The following is a 19,073-nucleotide window of genomic DNA, read 5'->3' on the forward strand; positions in this document are numbered from 1 at the left end:
AAAGGTGCAAACGCAGACGATGCGATTGGTGGTATCTTTGGAGCGTCAACCAATGGCATCGCGAGGCAAGTCAGGTGCGCAATGGCCGGCGTCCCGAGATGCGAGACGGACGTCGATGGGTTCCTACGCCGGTACCCAACGTACGACGGACGCAACACGATCGTCGCGATCTTCGACACAGGCGTCGACATGGGCGCCGCCGGTCTTCATGTGACCACTGACGGCAAGCCCAAGCTGCTCGACGTCATTGACGCCACGGTACCATAGACATATATCGCGATCCAGCATCGTACCTCATGCTGCTAACGTAGGGCGCGAGTATGTTCATCGAGCTTGCTAGTTGCGACCATGCCTTATGCTGCGATGCTCTGTAGATGATGTCGACATGTCGACGGTCGTCAAGGCCAAGGATGGCAAGCTCAAGGTCGGCAAGAAGACGTGGACGCTCAACCCATCGTGGACCGCCGTCGATGGCTCGTACCGCATCGGCTCCAAGCGCGCATACGAGCTTTTTCCCGCGCCGCTCGTCAAGCGCCTCAAAGCCGAGGCCAAAGACGCCTTTCTCACATTGCACCGCGCGGCCATCGACGTTGTCCAGGCCAAGTTGGTGGCGTGGGAGACGTCCGAGCGTACGGTCGACGTGCGCCGTGACCTACTGGCACAGCTCTCGATCCTCGACGAATCGGCCAAGAGCTTTGACGACATGGGGCCTGTGTACGACTGCATCCTCTTTTTTGACGGGAGCGAGTGGCGGGCGGCGATCGACGACTCGGGCAACTGCGACTTTGGCGCGATCGAAGCCATCGGCGTCTATCACAAGCGGTGCGAGTTTCGCTGTTTTAGCGACGCCTCCCAGCTGCACTACGCCTTCAACGTCTACGACAACGGCGACGTCCTTAGCATCGTCTGTGACGCCGGGTCGCACGGCACGCACGTCGCGTCGATCGCGGCCGGTCACGACCCAGAAAACGCAGCCAACAATGGAATTGCGCCCGGCGCGCAGCTCGTATCGATCAAGATTGGCGACACACGCATGGGGTCGGCCGAGACGGGCACTGCCATCTCGCGCGGTATCCTCGCGGTCCTCCAGCACAAGTGCGACGTCGTCAACATGAGCTACGGCGAACACGTCGTACATCCCAACCACGGCCGATCCGTCGACCTCATCAACGAGCTCGTCCACGACCACGGCGTCACGTTTGTAGGCAGCGTGGGCAACGACGGCCCGGCGCTCGGGACGATCAAAGGTCCGTGCGGGCTCTCATCCAGCGTACTCGGTGTCGGCGCGTACGTTTCACGGGACATGATGTCCAATGTCCACAGCTTGTGCCCGCCGTTCGCCGAGTCGACGTTGTATACGTGGTCGTCGCGCGGCCCGTCGTTAGACGGCGACAATGGCATCTCGGTCGTCGCACCCGGTGGTGCGATCACGTCAGTGCCCCATTGGACACTGAGCAAGCAGCAGCTCAAGAACGGAACGTCGATGGCCGCGCCGCACTGCGCGGGCGTCCTTGCGCTTCTCATCAGCAGTCTCAAGGCGCAGCAGATTCCATACCACCCGTACAGTCTCCGACACGCTCTCGAAGCGACAGCGACGCCATTGCCGGGTGTCAGGGCCCAAGAACAAGGCTGCGGCTTGGTCAACACGCCAGGAGCGTTTGACCACGCGGTGCGTCATGGCCCTCGCCTTTCTGAACAACCGTGGTTCCTGGACGTGCGCGTGACGTCGCCAGGACGACCGACGGCGCGGGGCATCTGCCTCCGCGAGCCGTTCGAGGTGACGCCGGCGCGTGTCGAGCGGACGATCAAAGTGACACCAGTCTTTCCAAAGGCGGCGCCAAACACCGACCGGGTCGCGTATGCAAAAACGTTGCGTCTGGTCGCGACGCAGCCGTGGGTGCGCGTGCCGTCGATGCTGACGCTGTGCAACGACGGCCGGTCGTTTGTCGTCTCGATCGAAATCGAGCACTTGGCGACGAACGAGGTCCATGACGCGCAGATCCTGGCGTTTGAGACGCCATCTGACACGAGTCCGTGCATGCGCATTCCCGTGAATGTCATCAAACCACTCCCGGTCACTGACGGCGTGTCCGTCACGGCCTCGGTGGCGCCCGGGAAGGTGCATCGAACGTTCCTCACCGTGCCACCAGGAGCGACGTGGCTGAACCTCTGCGTCGCGACGCCGGACAGCCAGAGTCCTACGACCGTACTGCATCTCAACCAGTACGAAAGCATGACGCGCCCGAACGCCAAGTACCTTCACAAGCGGTTCGTACCGGACCTCGCAGCGGACACCGGCGTCAGCATGAGCGTCCGGGCGGACGCGACGCTCGAGCTCGCGATTGCGCCATTTTGGAGCACATCAGGGGGTCCCGTCACGCTGCGCATCGACGGTGTCTTTCGCGGCATCCTCCCCGACCCGTCACAGGTACTATATACTATTCAATAGCCGTGTTGCAGTATCGCAATATGACTGCGGTTAGGTGACGCTGCACGCCGGCGACGGCACCACGCGCGTCGACCTAAAAGCAATATTGCGCACCGAGACTTTGCTTCCGGACGCCAAACTGCAGCGCTGGACGCAGCGTCTTCGGCCGACGAGCGCGCACGTGTCGCCGTGCTCGTCGCGAAGTGCGTGGTCCGACCACCGTAGCATCTACCAACTCGTGCTGAGCTACAAGGTGACACAAGTCGACGACGGTCGCGTCATTTGGCGACTGCCGCTGCTCAACGGGCAGCTGTACGACTCGCCGTTCGAAGCGCAGCTCCTCATGGTGTTTGATGCGCTGAAGAACCTCGTCGGCACTTCGGACGCGTACCCGACCGAGATGACGTTGGCCAAAGGGACCTACGTTGCCCGTGTGCAGGCACGTTTCTCTTACTTGTGTCTGAGATTCTGAGATGGTTTACAGCACGATCGCGTAGATTCGGCACCACGAGTACTCTGTTTTGAACGGATTGATGCAGAGCCTCTTGCTTGTCGATCGCAGTGTGAAAGACGTAGTGTTGCCTGTCTACGCCGCCGCCGAGAACGCGTCCCTTCAAGCCAAGCCAATGGCGACGACGTAAGAAGTCTCATCGTGACATGTCCTGTTTCATAAGTGACGTGTCGTAGGGTGCTGGCCAAAGGCGCCGCGCTACCCATCTTTGTCGGAGAGCCTCCGATCGAGAAGCTCCCGAAAGGCGTCGCCCCCGGGGACGTCCTCACGGGTCGCATCACATATGGGAAAAAGCAGCCCGAGACATGGCGCGGGTATTCTACTTGACACGTTGGGGGCTGAAGGACTCGCATGTAGCGCGAGTTGCAAGCCTGATGGCTTTGCTCTGACGTATACCGTGCCGCCGTCCGAGACCAAATTCAAGGAGCCGGAAGCTAAGGACGCCAAGGTTCCGTCTATCCACCACTTGATACAAACTTGATACAAAACCGCAATGTAGAGCCCAGACGACGACGATGCCGACACGGAGAGTGCCGATGCCGACGCGCTGCGTGATTTTCTCGTGACCCGGGTCACCAAGAAAATCGGAAAAGACGAGTTTCTGCCCCAGTGGCAACATCTCATGACCTCGTACCCGGGGCACCTGCCGCTCCTCCGCGTTTGTCAAGTTATCTTGTTTTCGTAGCTCATACCTTGACACGTCTAGGCGCATCTGCAGCATCTGGATGTCGAGAAGACGCGTCTCGACCACTTGAGTGCAATCGTGGCGGCCGCCGATGCCATTTTGGCGCAGCTTTTGCCCGAGCTCCCGACGCTGGCGGCGTACTATGGGCTCAGGGCCCTGCCGTCATCGCCCGCGGCGTTGCGCAAGGAGAACGACAAGAAGAAGGCGCTACTTCTCGACGCACTTGGTCGCAAAGCCCGAGCCCTCGCCGACGCGGCGAAAGACGTCGAGTTTGCGTCGACGTATACCCTTCTGCAGCAGTGGGCGTCGACAAATTCCGATGCCAAGCACCTCCACGCAGCGCTGTATGACGACACGCGACGTGGCTTTTACGGTCTTGCTCTTCAGGTAGTCTACCTCGATCCTCCTTTGTCTCATGGTGGATGAATCTAGCGTTTGTACACGATGACGTCAAGCAGTGATAAACCGAGCGCGGCCAAAGAGGTACATGGGCTCTAGTATCGATAAGTACTAAGGGGCGACTAGATTCTGGACAAGAAAATTGCGCTCTGCCGTACGCTCGGGTGGGCGCATCTCGCGTCGACCCTCAGCGCGGTCACCCCAAAGGATTATGCGCCATTTTAGTCGTTTAGTCGAAGCGACTATTCATAGTCGAAGAAGTTGAAAACGCTAATTGACAACTCTATTTTTTGCGCCTCGTGCTCGCAAGATGAACCCCAAGGACGCGATCGGGTCGTACCTGACGTCGCTCCGCGGCGACCGCAAGCACATTGAAAAGATCGACGAGGGCGTCCCGTTCTTCGTGCCGCAGCTCTCCAAGGTCAAAACGTCGGCCATGTGCACCAACAAGAAGCAGACGCACCTCCTCTTTGGCTACGAAACACTCAAGCACTCGTTCGACGAGTCGTACCGCAAGCAGGGCAACCCATCGCTGTACACGGCCGAGAAGATGGAGCAGCGCCAGCGCCTCCAGAACGACCGCCAAATCCAAGCCTGTCTGTGCCGGTTCTGGGACACGTTTACGAGCGTCCGCCTCGGCAAAACCACGATTGACGAACCCGAGTACTGCGACGTCTTTGTCAAGCTCTTCAAAGCGCTCGTGCCCCCCCAAGAGGTGCGTGGCTGCCTGTCGCTGTCCTTTCTGTGTCCTTTCTGTGTCTTTTCTGTGTCTTTTCTGTGTATTATCTGTGTATTTGGAGATTTTTGTCGATTCGAGTATTCACTCGACTATGGCAGTTTGCGGTCGCCGAAGCCCGCAAGATTGTCGAGAAGGACTGGGCGCGGGACGTGGGCGCGGCCAGCGAAGCCATGTCCAAGGCGATGTTTTACCGGTCGCTCTTTGAAGTGGTATCTATCCATGTATCAAGTGGATGTCGATGATTTTCGCAGGCGGACATTTGGACGACTGAGATTGGCGTCGACGAGTACGTGACGTTCTTGACCAAGCTCTTTGAGCGCGTGACGATGACGGTGTTTGACCAAGAGAAGGCGCTGTGGCTGACCAAGTTTGCCGACCTCGACGTGATCAAGTCGAGTTGGGACGAAAACCAAGCGCTGGCCGCCTCGTCCGGCGAGTCGATCTCGCCCAAGCGCCAAGCCGAAATCGCGCGCCTTCGCAAAAAGTCGCACACGCTGAGCTCGATTCCTCTCCATGACGAGCGAAAAAGTGATCTCCCAAATGTCGTCACGAGTCCCGAGCGACAGCGCTCGTTTCGACAGCGCAAGAGCGATCGCCGACTGCCAATTGACGCGCCGACGTCACCGGTTATTGTCACCGAACCGAGTCCCGAAGCATTCGACGTCGAAGCTCCCAAGAGCAGCCCGACCCGCGCACCATTTTCGTCACCGCGCAAGCCCCCGAAAGGGTATCATGACGGCAGCGGCCAAGGCGTCGAGCAAATTCGACTGGCGATGCCGAGCATCTACCTCTCGCCCGACCTCGACGTTCAGAAAGAAGACGTCTCGGCCATGAAGCGTCGGCAGCGAGAGAGCGCCAAGCTCGCCAACCGCCTGCGAAGGTACTTGGGTGTTTTGTCAAGACCGCGCTAACCCTCTCCCTGTAGGACAACCTACTAAGTTGGATATATACACACGATGGCGTTGGATGGACAAGTGGATCTTCTCGCTTATCACGTTGTCTCTACGCCATGCCTTTGGCCTGCTTTCGCCGCGCACCTTCCTTGCGGTGGTGGTTGCCCACTTTCGCTTTGTTATGCTCCTTGCGCGCCCGGTTGATCATTTGCTTTTTCGGGTCCTCCGACGCTGTCTTGTCTTCGGCGCCGATCGCGCCGCCCTTGGCCTTGGTCGTGCGGCGGCCTTGGGGTGCCGGCGGCTTGGCCTCGTCGTCGTCCGTCTTCTTCTCTTGCATCGACACTGCGGTATCATGGTTTTTGTTGCGCATGCCTTCCCAGTAGGCGTCTTCGGCTTCCTGTGCACGGACCATCTTGTTGCGGGCCTTGATCTCTTCATAGTCGGTCGGCTCATCGTCATGGACGCCAAACGGTTCGTATTCTTCGAGCTCGTCGTTGTAGTCGTCGTTGTACTCGTTGATATTCGGTGCATCCATCCACAGCGGCGGTTCTTCGTCGTATGCCATGATGAGCGCCTGTGTCTTGGCGGCCGTCGCCGCATCGTCCTTGGCACTCTCGGCCTTGTACGTCGCCGCTTGCTTCTTCTTCCCGACCTACACCCGACCGACTGTATCGTCGATGTTGGTTATAGGTGAGGTAGCATACCCAAACTTGCGTCTTGTCGACGGTTGCCGTCGGCTTGGGCGCCGTCAACGTAATGTACGCCGGGTCGGTCTTGGTCATGTGCCGATCGAGCGACGAGACCTCTGTGACGTCATGCAATGAGATATTTTTCACAGGCGCAAGATCGCACCGGCGGGCAGAGCGTCTTCGAGAAGCGCCATGATGACGTTGTCCGCTTGGTGCTTGCACGCCTTGATGCATAGCTCCAAAAAGCCATCGCCAAGGTCTGGAAAGACGTCGCGGACTTGTGCGATGAGCGCGGACGTGTCGACGTCGGTAGTGGCAGATGGCGTCGGCGGTGCCATGGGCGTGACAGGGGCGGGCGCCGCGCGGACGGGCAGACCGTTGAGCATCATACCGAGGTACTCGGCGCGCGTGCTGTCGATACCGGCCGCCGCAAACGCGGTCGCACAATTTCGCTATTCAGCAGCGTCAAGATGGGGGAAGAGAGGTTGAATCTACCGTCAGATCAAAGCATTGGTTGTAGTCCGAGAGCAACGAGCCGTGCTCCGTGACGATCGACGGCGCTGCGTTGCCGTGCAGAAGCGCGTCGAGCAGCGAGAAGAGCGTCTCACAGGCCTCGTCCGCCTCGGTCGGTCGACTTCGCATGGCCGAGAGGAGGTGGTGTTCGAGCCAGTGGTCCAGCAACTAGCGTCCATATAATATGAGATTTACCGCGCGTAACAGCGCAAATCGCACCGTGAGGAGGTGGTGGCGCGTCTTCCCAAGGAGCACACGAGCCGAGTGCTTGTCACCAATCGTCTGTTCGAGCATCGGAAGGTCGCATTCGTATGCGACGAGAAGGGCGTGCAGGAGCGTGTTGCCATCAAACGCTTGTGCCAGCGGCTGGCCCGGCGGCGTCAAGACGTCGAGAAACGTCGGCGAGCAGGCGCCAAGCGCTTCGACCTACAGAGAGCATATGAGCGGCGTCAAGGCGCAGTCATGGGGCATGTACCGACTGCGCAATATCCTGTAGCTGCTCGAGAAGCTCTGTGGCCGCCTCGTCGGCGTCCTTGAGCGTATTGGCGCGCCCATGCAGCTCGACCAGCGCCTGTGCATATACGTGAGCGCGCGCGGTTGATGCGATCGAGTGCGAACCTGGTAGAAGACCGCATGCTGCATCGGCATCTGCTCCTTGAGGAGCGGCGCGCGGGCAAAGAGGCGCTCGACGACCCACTGCATGGCTTGGACGTTGCTCTCTGCGTAGACCGAGCACATGACGAGGAGGCGCGAGAGCGAGAAGATGCCACGTTGCACGAGCTGGTCGATCGGCGCTTCGTCGGCGGCGAGGACGCGGGCCACGATGGTCAAGAGGTTCTCGGGCAGCCCGTCCGGGATCGCTTGCTTCGTCGCGACCTTCTTCGCGAGGCCCTTCATCTCCATGAAGACGAACTCGGAGACCTTGGCGTCCGAGGCGAAGAGCCGCAGGAAGACGTCGCGGTCCAAGCTCAAGAGCGCTGCGTCCGTCATCGTGTGTGGTTTTCTGGGCCGCGGCTGCCACCCTCTTTTGTCACCAGCGTCCACGTTCCGGGAAAGGTGCGCGCGGTCCACGTATTTGCGGCATGGAACAGAAACACGCGGCACATGCCGAAAACAAAATATGACGTGGCAAGCGGACGACACGAGCGCAATGCGATGTATGGAAGCGGCAACAGGATGCACACGTCTTTGGTATGTCGGTATGTTTGGGACACTGCTGGGACAACGAAGCGGTGGGAAGGTCGTCGTCGTCGAGGTGTGTGGCAGCGGCATCGTCACGCACCTGACGCGCGTGCGACGGAGGTTGGCGTGGCCAACTCGAGTATAGGACCCTCCAAAGACTACACCTTCAGCTTGATAGTGTATCTAAGACAGGTGGGATGAATCAAGCGTGATTTGTTGCCCAGCACAGAGCAGCTTTTTGTGAGCTGTATGCACGTCGAACAACATGAACCTCCAGCCCTCTTACTGTTTCTTTCGTCTCTACTACTGGCGCATGCCAAGGATCGAAGTACTGCCGAGAGACGAAAGAACGTTGGCACTACTAGAGTCGCCACACGAACGACAGTCGCGACAGGAGTGGGTGCATGCTACCGGAGGCATGGCCAAGAGCGAGCTGCCACTGTGGAACTCCTGATTTTTTTCATTCCCGGCGCGATCTTCGCATAAGCCGATCTAGTATCTCTTTATATATGAGTACAAATAATGTTTGTATCACACCGACAATTTAGTGCACAGTGCATCAAGACAACAACTCGTGGGATACCGATTGCGAAACTGTTGTTGAAGGTCATGTTTCGAGAGGAGTTTTATACACTTGTTTTTTACTGTTCAAATCACACAACAACTTGGACGTTCATTTGCAGACAATAGCAGCAAGCCCCATGGCCCCGGACGCAACCCCGCATCCTCGCATGGCCATGTCGTTCATCCTCGTCAGCAGCAGCAATGACGACAAGGTCCAGGACGACGCGACCAGACCCCAACCGCTAAGCCCGTTGCCGAGCGTCGGCTACCGCCACCCGCGACGCCAGGTACTAGTAGCGCAGACAGGCAGCAAGGAGTGCGACTACCCGCGCTGCAAGCGAGCATCGTCGCGTGGATCGAACCGGTGCGTCAGTCACGGGGGCGGCAAGGCGTGTACCGTCTCGGGCTGCCACGTCGCTGCGCACAGCCATGATCTCTGCAAGAAGCACGGCGGTGGCCCGCGTTGCGTGGTTCAAGGCTGCAGCAAAAGCTCCCAGGCCGGCGGCAAGTGCATTGCGCACGGCGGCGGCCAGCTTTGCACGGAGCCGGGCTGCCACATGCGAGCGCAGCGCGGCAAGCGCTGTTCGGCGCACGGTGGCTTTGTCCTCTGCGCGGCACCGGGCTGCTTCAACAAGGACCGTGGCGGTGGCTTGTGCAACCAGCACCGTCGGCATCTGCTCTGCAGCGTCCCGACGTGCAAGCGTCTCGGCAAGGTCGATGGCGTCTGCACGCAGCACTACAAGGTCGCCAAGCAGGCCACGGACCACAGCAATACCAACGGCGTCGTCCTGCAGCCACCTGGCGTAGAGGCCATCGTGCTGTAGTCGCCATCGACGACGTCGTCGTTGCCATCTCGTCGCTGGCTGTTTCGAAATCTTTGCAGTGGCACCGACCAGCACCGACCACAAATATCAACCGGATCTTCGCTCTCAGATCTACCGTATCCGGGACGCGTCAGATAGGCGGGTGTGGTTCGGTGGAGCTGCAGCGTTCTACCGTGTAGCTCTACCGTGCCTGGCATGCGATAACACGCTATTGCGAAGGGTGCAACACACTGGAAGAGACCACTGGTCCCACCCATCTTGATCCCGTGGCATCTCGCGATACTGTCAGTGCAGCAGATCCGCCAAGCGGACCATGCCAGTCTCCGAGACTTTCATAATGAGCGCTCCAAGATGGGACGACATGGTCGCAAGATGCAAATGCTCAACGCGTACGAGCTCGCTGGACGACTAGTTCTTAGCGCGCACGCTTGGCAGGAGGGGCCCCACGAGGTTGTCATTTTTGGGATACCTTCAGCGTGCGATGCCCAGGATGCAAAGCAATCTCCTGTTGCACTACGACATGCATCGCGCCTGCGATACAGAGACGACGTTCGTAGTAATGTTGACGGCGTCGACGGCGTTGAAGGCAGTTGCGGCGTTGCACTCACGTGCGCTGCATTACACTTCGCGCAATCAACCTCTGGCTACGACGATGTCTTCTTCTCGCCTTCAGCTCGGCGAGATACATACCTTCGACGAGATGGGATGGTAGACGCACGAGCCAAACTATGAGCGCATCATATCCAATATCTCTGAAACCGCTGCTCCGTGTCGAGGACCCGATGGGCAACGTACATGCGTCCAAGACAACGAAGGCCAAGCTGCTCCTTCTCCCAAACGAGGGTACGAGGCTGTTCGAGCTTACGCAAGAGAAGACACTCGAGTGGTAGAAGCACCGACGCGGACAAGCGCCGACGACGTCGCCGAAGGTCTACTGCTGCAGCTGCAAGCCTACGAAGCCAACGCCGAGTCGCCCAAGCAGGTTTGCTCGCATATCTGGCTGTTGACCTTATTGATGCTGAATAGGCCTCGGAGCGACCACGACCACTCGAGGCGCTTGCCGCCAACGTGGCACTCCTCCACAAAGTGTACTTGGTGGTGATGGACCATGGTACGCCGCTCACAGTCTACTACGACGTGTGCGAGCCTGGACGTAGGCGCGACGTTGCCCCAACTCGTGATGGACCTGGCGCAACCAGAGAGTTCGTAGCTTCCAAGCAACAGGCTAGGTATATCATGTCCTGTAGCAGCAACCAGCGAGAAAGCCCGCGAGTTGCTGCAGAGAGTGGCTGACATTTGCATATTTGCGCTCGCCTTTGATCATTTCAAGGTCCATACGCACGTGCACATGGTATGCTACAACAGACATCAATGTGTATAGGCCATGACGCCCCGAGTGCAGAACGACGTGAGTCTCTACCGGCGTCACCTCGCATCGTCGGCCAAGAAGGAGTCAGCGCCGCACGAGTACACTCTGGGATCCAATGTCCTCCATTTTGTTGAATTTTTGTAGAATTTCAGAGACCAATGTCAACGCGCTCTCGCTCTTCCTCGGTGAGCACACGCCCGCGATCAAGCTCCTTGGCCACGCGCTCACCGATACTGTTTTGCACGTACGCTCGACCCAACTGTTGCTTAATGCATTAGGTGCTCTACGGTAGCACCCAGAGGCAGTGACCGCGCTAGCCTCTGTCGCCCATGCAGCCTACGCGACGCTATCGACCAAGTCGGCGTGCGTCAACCATGCCTTTAGAAGCATAACGAATGTGCAACCTAGGTCGCTGGACGCAGCGCAAGCTTACTACTGCATGCGAGCGATGGCGGCGACGATCTTGGTCTTGGACCATAGCCTCGCCCACGGTGTTTTTACAGCGTCGTCGCCGCTCAAAGTATCGAGCCAGCGCTTTGCGTCGAGATGGCTCATTGACTGGGCGTAGATCAAACGTTGCCTTCGAGCGCTGGCCGATGGACGCAAGACGCTACCAGCGTGCACCGAGCTGCTGGACGCCATCAAGTTTGCCAGTCGGCACGGCAACGACAGCAGTACCCCCCGACACATTCGATGGATGCTGCACAATTCCTAATGCACATGAGTGTTTTCTCACGCTTGGTTGTCTACGATGCATAGTGATTCCACAGTCATGCTGGTGGTGTAGATTGTTTCCGTGGAGCGAATGCCACGGGCATGTGATGGCCCCGCGATGGACCATGTAGTGGGGTTGAGCTAGGAAGTAGGAAAGAGCCGAGTCCCCAAATTGAACCTGTCAGCGAAGCGACTCGCGGGTGTCGGCGAAACGCGGTGGACTGGCCAATCAGCAACGAGCACGCACCCCATTGGCCAGGACAGTGATCCCGTCCGGACGCGTTGCAGCAGTCGCATGAGCAACGTCGTCGCCTTTGTCCTCGGCGCGGTCCAGTGCATCAACAAGGCGATGGCCCAGCACGCTGCCAAAGAGTGCATAAGCACGGCGCTGCAGTGTACCGACCTCTTCTCGGCCGTCGTGGCGTACTTTCAAGGTAGCGTGGACAGCTGCACGCGCGCCATGCTCACGCTCTGCTGCAATGGCCTTCCTATCTGCTGCGCCAAAGAGCGCAATCACGTGCCCGAGAAGCACTCGTTCGCGACGTACACGATGTCTTTGATCGGTGGTTTGTTCGACATGGGCTCTTGCAGCTCGATCGGCTCTGTCAACCCCACCTCTTTGCGTATGCCATGGCGATCGGCAGCATGGAGCTGGTGGAAGCACTCGACGTCAAGCTCGTGGCGGCGCGCATGGAGATCGACTGCTCGGGCCGTCGAGCGTGCGTCGGGTCCAAGGACTTGCTGGAGCAGAGCACGGTGACGTTGACGTATGTGGTGGCACGCGCCGCCGAGGCGGGGCATCTCGAGCTCCTTGTTCACTCGCGCGAGACGGCTTTGTGTGGCGCCGTTTGTTTGTGCTTGTTTGGACAACTCAACGTTCCAGTTTGTGCACGAGAACGCCATTCACACGTGGAGCCGAGCCTTCCTCTAGAGCGCCGCTGCCAATGGCCACATCAACTTGATCAAGTTTTTCCACGAGCACAACTATGCCGGCTTCAACAGTGAATCTATGGGGTCGTCTACAGTGGCAACTTGGCGCTCATTCAGTTTCTTTTGGCGCACCGCAACGATGGCGGTGCCTTGCGAACGGCCATTATGTCGGTACTCTCGACGGACAACGTCGAGTTGCTCCGATATTTCGTCGACCAGCCGGGTGCAGCGGCGCCCTTGCCCGTGGTCACGCGGCACGCCTACAACGCTCGCAGCCACAAGTGCGCGGCGCTCCTTGCCAATGACCCGCGAGTGTCACGGTCCTTGATTGGGCGCTACGAACGCAGCTGCAAGAGCAAGGCGTCCGACATATCGGAGGCGGAGTAGTCCACGTGTGCGTCCTTCCAAACATTATCTTTTGGTGTCGCGTTGGCTGCGTCGAGCCAGCGAGCACATGGCAGAGTGATCTGGACGACGTCAACAAGGCCGAGCCGTGCTGCGGACAAACCTTACTAGTCAACACGAGACGAGGGACGAGCTAAAAAGCTTGGAGCGAGGCAAACTCAGCAGTGGGATTGAACCAGCGCGGTCTTGCCAACAACGTTCTCGGGCTACCATTACTCGACGTCCAAGACGGCCTCCAACGTGCACCAAGTCGCGTTGCGCTACCTATATTGACACAAGGACGCACTTCAGCACGACCCACTTCAACTACGTGACGTGGCACGAAGTGCAAACAACAACCGATTTTGATGGGCTCAAATTAAAGTGCTCACTTTAATTTGAGCCAATCCAAATCGTTTCTTCACATGTCGCAGTCCATGAAGTGCAAGAAGGCAAGAAGGGCCAAAAGCGGCATTGCTTCTGCACGTCAAAGTCAATTCTGCGTCTGAGCCCCCAAGCCAGAGCCCATGGACCCAGGCGGCCGTGACCCGCCATGCCATCGTCGACCTTGGACCTTGCCGACGACTGCAACAAGTGACCGAGGCTGCCTGTGCTAGCAGCGCCAGCTCAACGCGAACCAGCGCCCAGCGCCCGGCCAGGTCCGGACTCGACTGTCCCATCCATGGCCTCATGCGATCGAGTAGGCGAGCCCGCGGCCCATTACGCGCGCGCTGCGTTCAAATAGCCGACCAGACGAGACGCTCGTCCTCCGCCCACAGCGGGTGGACCGTCCGCCCAAGGTACGCTGTCGAATGTAAACGTTGCAGGACCTTGACTACTGCATCATAGCGTCGCCTGGCCATCCAAGCGTACAATGATACGCAGCGGTCGACAGCCCGACTTGTGCTAAATGCACTAGGGCCCTTGCTTTGCCCCGACGACAACAACGAAATGTAAGCGATAACAGGTTGACACACTTCGTACATGACAATCGTGGCTCGCGTAGATGCACCATCTGCCACAGTCTACTCAATGGAAAAGACGACTCGAGCAGCAAGCGCCGACGCGTCGAGGTAGGCTGTCCAATGTGGTCTCTTGGTACTTGTATGTGCTGCATGATAGGATTGCATGGCCGGCCAAGCGTCTCGAGGTCGCATTTCTTCTCAACATGTCACGACGCGTCGCGCGATGGCCCCACCTGCCGCCACCCTCCCATCAAGACCAACTTTTGCTGATGATGGGGTTGCGGCAGGTGGAGCACATGCATCACGCTGATAGTTCTCTTTCTCGATTGAACTATAATGTACTAATATATTTTTGTGGTCACTGCAACAATGTAACTTTGTCCAAGAGCCAACACATAGTTTATACACCCTTGCTTTCTCAACCCGTCGTTGACAGGATATCGGTGGGTTGTCGTCATAACGCGATCAATCTGGTTCAGGAAGGTGTCGCGGGGTCGGCTTCAGCGACGGAGAAGAGCGTCCTCAGTATTGTTTTTGCGCCAACGACCAAACGCAAACGCCATTATTGGCGACGATGGCCTCGTCCGTGCTCCGGTCGCCGGAACTCATGAAGACCATGGGGTCGTACCAAGAAGGACTACCACAAGACTTGGCCATCGTTCAGCTCACGCCGTACTTGACGGGGTTCACGAGCGACGGCGAACCAGGATACCTTGCCAACGTCCCAGTCCGGTTTGGGTCGCTACCGTACCTTCAGCGTTACCCCCACCCAACGACCAAGCTTCCTCATCACGCGCTCTTTGTCTCGCCATACTTCTACGACCGAGCCCTTGCGCTCCACCTCTTGGTTGTCCAAGGCGACGTCGCGCTCGTCCAGCGCTGGCTGCGACGCGACGCCTCGCAGTGCAGTTCGGCGACGCTTGAGCTTGCTGCTGCTGCGTCGCAAGGTCCGATTTTGCGTCTTCTTTTCGAGCAGTTTCCAGCGCTGGCCACACCCAAGATGATGGACCTCGTCGCCATGTCGGGCAACCTCGAGCTTTTGATGTGGCTTCATGAAGCGGGTGCTATATGCTCCACCGCGGCAATGGACGGCGCGGCCATGAATGGTCACTACGACAGTGTCGTCTTTCTACACTCTGCAAGGACCGAGGGCTGCACGATCGCGGCGGCAACGGCAGCAACCGTCAATGGCCACGCGTCGATCGCTCGCTTTCTTCTCGAGCAGCGCACCGAAGGCGTTGACCCATCGCTCTGGTTCAAACAGCCGCATCGCGAGCCCTTGACGTGGGCGTTTCAACGTGTCGGTAGAGCGTAGAAATAGAGTTTTTAGGGGGACAGACGCTATGTAGTTCGAGAGGGCGCAACGGCACCCGCTCCGCAAGGACAACCGCAGCACCAACCTGCCGTCTCCTGCCAAGACACCGGAGCTCCGACGCAACAACGGCAGCGTCCCGGGTGTAGTCACTCGCTTCGACACCGACGCTGCGCTTACAGTGTCGAGCCTACGACGCTCCGTGCAATCCTTCGCATCCGCTGGGCCAAACCAAAGAGCCCGAGGAGTTCACGGATTCCGAGACCTACACGTTTTTCAAGACCGACTGCGAACGCGCCAAGACTAATATCGCGGATTTCCATGCACGCGTCCGCCGCGAGCTGCGGTGTGACGAATCGATTCGCAGCGGCGCGTCTCGTGCCGCGGTTCTCATCGAGCAGTATATGCGCATCTGCGACGAGTCGGGTTTCCGCAACTACATGGACGTCGAGCCTGAAGCCGCGCGCAACCAAGTCATCAACGCGGTGCGGCCCGAACATCTCCAAGTGCATCTCCGCCAGGAGATCGGTTTCTCCAAGAAGCTCTACAAGAGCTGGGACAACTTCATTGGCCTCCTCGTCGACACGTTTGAAGCCTACACGCGTTTCGACTATTGCAAGAAGGCCACCCAAGCGCCAGCGCTGACGTAACCCCCGTTGAGGTGAACGTCGGCGGCTCCAAAGGTCTCAAGAAGCACAAGCACAACCACGGTCCCAAGAACACCGCCGGTGGAGGCAACGATGGCGGCGCCACCAAGGCAGCCAAGTCGCCACAGCAAGGTGGTGCGGGCGATGCCAAGCCCAAGCATTCGTGCCTCAAGTGCAAGTCGGCCGATTACAACGTGTGGAAATGCCCGCTGATCCCGGACACAGACGGCGGCAAAGCCGAAAAGAAGGCCCTGCTCAAGGCCTACTATGAGCAACAACGTGCGACACCTGCCCTACCGCGCAATAGCATGATTCAAGCCGCAGGCAGCGACTCTGCCGGCGGTGATGTCAAGGAGGTCGCCACCACCGAAGCTCAACCTCGTCGTGACCTCCTCTCGGGTGTCTTGGCGACGCCCATGACGATCCCCATCTCGGTGCAGCTGGACTCTGGCGCTGACATGACTGTGGTCACTCGGTCCTGGGTGGACCAAGCCCTCATGGCCGGATGCGACATCAAGCCACAACCGTTGGCATCCCCACAATTGGTGCTCGCTTTCACGGGTCAAGCTACCACGATCAAGGACAAGGCGGCACTCGACCTCATTTTGCCCGCCGGCAGCAGCTCTGTAAAGCTCCAGGCGCTGCCATGTATGATCCAAGAAGACGAGTTGCCCGACTACTGCGGTGACTTGCTGGTATCTCGTCACGTCATGCACCGTCTGGGCTACGACCCAACGTCTCTCCTACAACGCGCGGGAGAGATTCGGCGCATTTGGGACTTTGCCGACCTCGAACAACCGGACCCGGCAATCGGCCTGCCGCACATTGGCACATTGATGGCCGCCCCCACTGTAACCATGACAGACAACCCGATCTACGACGGTCTTGAGATGTGTATGCCCACGCCCGATCCTCTCGATGTGCAACGTCGCGAAGTGCGTGATATCCTCCAGACACGTCTCGCTGAAGCCAAAGCCAACGGTCTGCCGCGGCGCCTCTGGCTCAAGCTCGAACTTCTGCTTGAGAAGCACTGCGACATCTTTCGGACGGCTATCGGCCTGGACCCCCAATCAACTACCCGCCCATGATGGTCAAGCTCAAGCCCAACGCGAAGCCATACAAGTGCTCGCCGCGTCGCGTGCCTCCTCAGCAGCGCGAATGGTTGCGAAACTACATCTCGAATCTCGTCCAGCATGCAATTCTCTATCGCAACAGCAGCAGTGCGTGGGCCTTCAACCCGCACATGGTCCGCAAGCCTGGCACCAACGACTGGCGTCTCACGATCGACATGCGCCAAGCCAACTCGTGCACAGAAGACGTCCAGTGGCCCATGCCCAACCTCGAAGCCATCATGGAGCACCTGCTCGACGCGGAGGCTCTGGCAATCCTCGACATGTTCAAGGGCTACTGGCAGTTTCTGCTCCACGAAGCGTGTCGCGACATCTTCTCGTTCATGACGGACATGGACGTCTTCACAAGCACCCGCATCCCGACTGGTGGCAAAGGCTCCGTCGCCTACTACCAGGCCGCCGTCACGGACATCTTCGAGAAATGGCTCTACAAGTGCCTCCTCATCTGGATCGACGACTATCTGATCTACGCCAAGTCGCCTGACGAGCTGCTCGACAGCCTCGACGCCGTTTTTACGCGCTGTGCCGAGGTCGGACTGAAGCTCAACCCGCTCAAGGACGTATTTTTTGCGCGCGAAATCAAGTGGTGCGGCAAGATCATCTCGGGTGCCGGTGTGAAGCACGACCCAGCGCGTATCCAAGCGCTGGTCGATCTCTCGCTACCGCGCAATGGCGCCGAGCTCGTCCAGTTCATGTGCGCCTCAAACTGGATGCGTACCCACATCCCGCGGTACGCCGAGGTGTCAAAGCCACTGCAAGATGCTCTGCTGCGTGTCTACCACGCCGCGGGCACGAACATGAAGCAGCCACTCGCACATTTCTCTCTCGTGGCTTCTTCTCAACCGACGAAATCAACGCATTTGCCACCGTGAAGGCGGCGATAGCGTCCGCCACGCTCTTCGCGCATCCCGACCCACAGCAAGTCATCTGCGTTTTCCCCGACGTGTCGCTCAACTTCATCGGCGGCATCGTCACGCAGGTCCGCGCGCGGAACTCGAGCTACCTGTCGACCAACAAGACCACACACCGTTCTTCTTCCACTCAAAGGCGTTGCGTGGCTCCCAACTGGCATGGTCGATCCTCGAGAAGGAAGCGTTGGCGATGATAGACACCGTGCTTCGTGTACCCCACCTCACGCTCCGGACGACCGAGTTCTGCTTTGTGGATCACGCCAACTTGATCTACCTCTTCGACCCGAAAGGCCGGGATCCGTCTCTCCCGCGCCACACGTGCGAGAAGGTCCTCCGCTGGAGCCTCATCCTCATGGGCTTCCAGTACAAGATCTACCACATTGCGGGCGAAGCGATCGTCTGGGCCGACCTTCTCTCTCGATGGGGTGCCGGTGCGGACAGCACTGCTCCGGTGTCTTTTTGCGCGCCTCACTCGGCACCGGCGACGCCCGTCAACAACGCGATCATCCAAGTACGGTTCCCCGACAACCCGCGACCTTTGTCCGATCCTGACTTTGTCTGGCCATCGGTGGCGGAAATTGCGGTCCTACAAAGGCAATGCCAAGCGCAAGGCGCCGCGTTGCAGCTCACCGAGGACGACGCCGACGGATTACTCCGCGACAACAACGGCAGCGTGTGGATCCCTGGCGCCCGACACTGACATCAAGACAAGGCTCGTGATTCTCGCGCACTGCGGCCTCGCAGGCCATCATGGCATCGACACGACGCTTCGCGTGCTTCACAAACGCTACACGTGGCCCGACCAAGAAGCTGATGTCGCTCGTTTCTGCCAGCAGTGCTACCAGTGCCAGAAGTCTGCCCCAGGTAAGGTCATTCCTGTGCCTTTGGGTAGCCAGATCCACGCCTCCAAGCCCAACGAAGTGCTCTACTTTGACTTTGGCCCCACTACGACCGGCGAGGTCGACGTCTGCATCCTCAAGAACGACCTCAGCGGCTGGGTCCAAGCGACGAGCCACGCGACGGCCGACGTCGACGCATTTTTGGACGCTTTTTTCCGCTACACCAATCAGTTTGGCGTCCCGACGACTTGGGTGTCCGAACAAGGCACCCACTTCAAGAACCAAGTCGTCAAGGAGCTAAGCCGTGTCTATGGCGCCGGGCACCATCTCACGGTCCCGCACACGCCGTGGTCCAACGGCACGGTCGAGATCGTCAACCGACGCTTCAAGAAGCTCGTCCAGTGCCTGCTCTCGGAGTGGCAACTCCCGTACTCCTCGTGGCCCG

The 19,073-nt window shown here is 58.9% G+C and overlaps 6 protein-coding genes across 8 annotated transcripts; 5 read left to right on the forward strand and 1 right to left on the reverse strand.

Moving 5' to 3' along the window:
- The first annotated feature begins 37 nt into the window (after positions 1 to 37).
- On the forward strand, positions 38 to 4,257 carry SDRG_05601. Of its 2 annotated transcripts, XM_008611325.1 has the most exons (11): positions 38 to 258; positions 312 to 318; positions 375 to 2,428; positions 2,484 to 2,861; positions 2,926 to 3,065; positions 3,116 to 3,253; positions 3,297 to 3,387; positions 3,439 to 3,597; positions 3,646 to 4,011; positions 4,057 to 4,107; positions 4,150 to 4,257. In XM_008611325.1, the coding sequence occupies exons 1-11, from the start codon at positions 82 to 84 to the stop codon at positions 4,246 to 4,248; spliced, it is 3,660 nt and encodes a 1,219-aa protein (XP_008609547.1). In that variant the 5' UTR covers positions 38 to 81; the 3' UTR covers positions 4,249 to 4,257. The 2 variants fall into 2 exon arrangements, with proteins under 2 accessions (XP_008609547.1, XP_008609546.1); XM_008611324.1 differs by having other exon boundaries at positions 312 to 2,428; positions 4,150 to 4,248.
- Positions 4,258 to 5,736, forward strand: SDRG_05602 (hypothetical protein). Its single transcript, XM_008611326.1, has 4 exons — positions 4,258 to 4,738; positions 4,861 to 4,971; positions 5,014 to 5,642; positions 5,688 to 5,736. Exons 1-4 carry the CDS (start codon positions 4,334 to 4,336, stop codon positions 5,698 to 5,700), a joined length of 1,158 nt encoding a protein of 385 aa, XP_008609548.1. The 5' UTR covers positions 4,258 to 4,333; the 3' UTR covers positions 5,701 to 5,736.
- On the reverse strand, positions 5,710 to 7,898 carry SDRG_05603 (hypothetical protein). The gene is made up of 7 exons (XM_008611327.1): positions 7,476 to 7,898; positions 7,333 to 7,428; positions 7,077 to 7,283; positions 6,840 to 7,025; positions 6,508 to 6,796; positions 6,360 to 6,460; positions 5,710 to 6,307 (listed from the first exon to the last, which is right to left on the reverse strand). Exons 1-7 carry the CDS (start codon positions 7,845 to 7,847, stop codon positions 5,765 to 5,767), a joined length of 1,794 nt encoding a protein of 597 aa, XP_008609549.1. The 5' UTR covers positions 7,848 to 7,898; the 3' UTR covers positions 5,710 to 5,764.
- An 833-nt stretch (positions 7,899 to 8,731) lies between these two features.
- SDRG_05604 (hypothetical protein) lies at positions 8,732 to 9,427 on the forward strand (the record flags this gene model as incomplete). Its single annotated transcript, XM_008611328.1, has 1 exon — positions 8,732 to 9,427. The coding sequence occupies exon 1, from the start codon at positions 8,741 to 8,743 to the stop codon at positions 9,425 to 9,427; it is 687 nt and encodes a 228-aa protein (XP_008609550.1). The 5' UTR covers positions 8,732 to 8,740.
- A 682-nt stretch (positions 9,428 to 10,109) lies between these two features.
- Positions 10,110 to 11,531, forward strand: SDRG_05605. 2 transcript variants are annotated; one of them, XM_008611330.1, is made up of 10 exons: positions 10,110 to 10,270; positions 10,318 to 10,409; positions 10,454 to 10,538; positions 10,585 to 10,629; positions 10,675 to 10,757; positions 10,809 to 10,894; positions 10,941 to 11,040; positions 11,089 to 11,159; positions 11,205 to 11,316; positions 11,365 to 11,531. In XM_008611330.1, the coding sequence occupies exons 1-10, from the start codon at positions 10,156 to 10,158 to the stop codon at positions 11,509 to 11,511; spliced, it is 936 nt and encodes a 311-aa protein (XP_008609552.1). In that variant the 5' UTR covers positions 10,110 to 10,155; the 3' UTR covers positions 11,512 to 11,531. The 2 variants fall into 2 exon arrangements, with proteins under 2 accessions (XP_008609552.1, XP_008609551.1); XM_008611329.1 differs by having other exon boundaries at positions 10,678 to 10,757.
- Positions 11,532 to 11,805: 274 nt separating this feature from the next.
- SDRG_05606 (hypothetical protein) lies at positions 11,806 to 14,149 on the forward strand (the record flags this gene model as incomplete). The annotated part of the gene is made up of 7 exons (XM_008611331.1): positions 11,806 to 12,053; positions 12,155 to 12,346; positions 12,536 to 12,752; positions 13,442 to 13,483; positions 13,529 to 13,624; positions 13,674 to 13,777; positions 13,831 to 14,149. 7 exons carry the CDS (start codon positions 11,806 to 11,808, stop codon positions 14,057 to 14,059), a joined length of 1,128 nt encoding a protein of 375 aa, XP_008609553.1. The 3' UTR covers positions 14,060 to 14,149.
- Positions 14,150 to 19,073: the final 4,924 nt, after the last annotated feature.

This window comes from Saprolegnia diclina (genome assembly GCF_000281045.1).
Source record: "Saprolegnia diclina VS20 unplaced genomic scaffold supercont1.15, whole genome shotgun sequence".
NCBI classification, from domain to species: Eukaryota; Oomycota; class Saprolegniomycetes; order Saprolegniales; family Saprolegniaceae; genus Saprolegnia; species Saprolegnia diclina.

Excerpts from the sequence above, each read along its gene's own strand:
- SDRG_05601 (XM_008611325.1), top strand. The coding sequence starts at position 82 with ATGGCCGGCGTCCCGAGATGCGAGACGGACGTCGATGGGTTCCTACGC. Across the intron at positions 3,254-3,296 it reads CAGCCCGAGACATGGCGCGG|CGCGAGTTGCAAGCCTGATG; the intron begins GTATTCTACTTG and ends ACTCGCATGTAG. Across the intron at positions 3,598-3,645 it reads GGCACCTGCCGCTCCTCCGC|GCGCATCTGCAGCATCTGGA; the intron begins GTTTGTCAAGTT and ends TGACACGTCTAG.
- SDRG_05602 (XM_008611326.1), top strand. The coding sequence starts at position 4,334 with ATGAACCCCAAGGACGCGATCGGGTCGTACCTGACGTCGCTCCGCGGC. Across the intron at positions 4,739-4,860 it reads CGCTCGTGCCCCCCCAAGAG|TTTGCGGTCGCCGAAGCCCG; the intron begins GTGCGTGGCTGC and ends CGACTATGGCAG. Across the intron at positions 4,972-5,013 it reads ACCGGTCGCTCTTTGAAGTG|GCGGACATTTGGACGACTGA; the intron begins GTATCTATCCAT and ends TGATTTTCGCAG.
- SDRG_05603 (XM_008611327.1), bottom strand. The coding sequence starts at position 7,847 with ATGACGGACGCAGCGCTCTTGAGCTTGGACCGCGACGTCTTCCTGCGG. Across the intron at positions 7,026-7,076 it reads CGCGCCACCACCTCCTCACG|TTGCTGGACCACTGGCTCGA; the intron begins GTGCGATTTGCG and ends TATGGACGCTAG. Across the intron at positions 6,308-6,359 it reads TCGACAAGACGCAAGTTTGG|GTCGGGAAGAAGAAGCAAGC; the intron begins GTATGCTACCTC and ends GGTCGGGTGTAG.
- SDRG_05605 (XM_008611330.1), top strand. The coding sequence starts at position 10,156 with ATGAGCGCATCATATCCAATATCTCTGAAACCGCTGCTCCGTGTCGAG. Across the intron at positions 10,630-10,674 it reads GGACCTGGCGCAACCAGAGA|CAGCAACCAGCGAGAAAGCC; the intron begins GTTCGTAGCTTC and ends CATGTCCTGTAG. Across the intron at positions 11,041-11,088 it reads TCACCGATACTGTTTTGCAC|CACCCAGAGGCAGTGACCGC; the intron begins GTACGCTCGACC and ends GCTCTACGGTAG.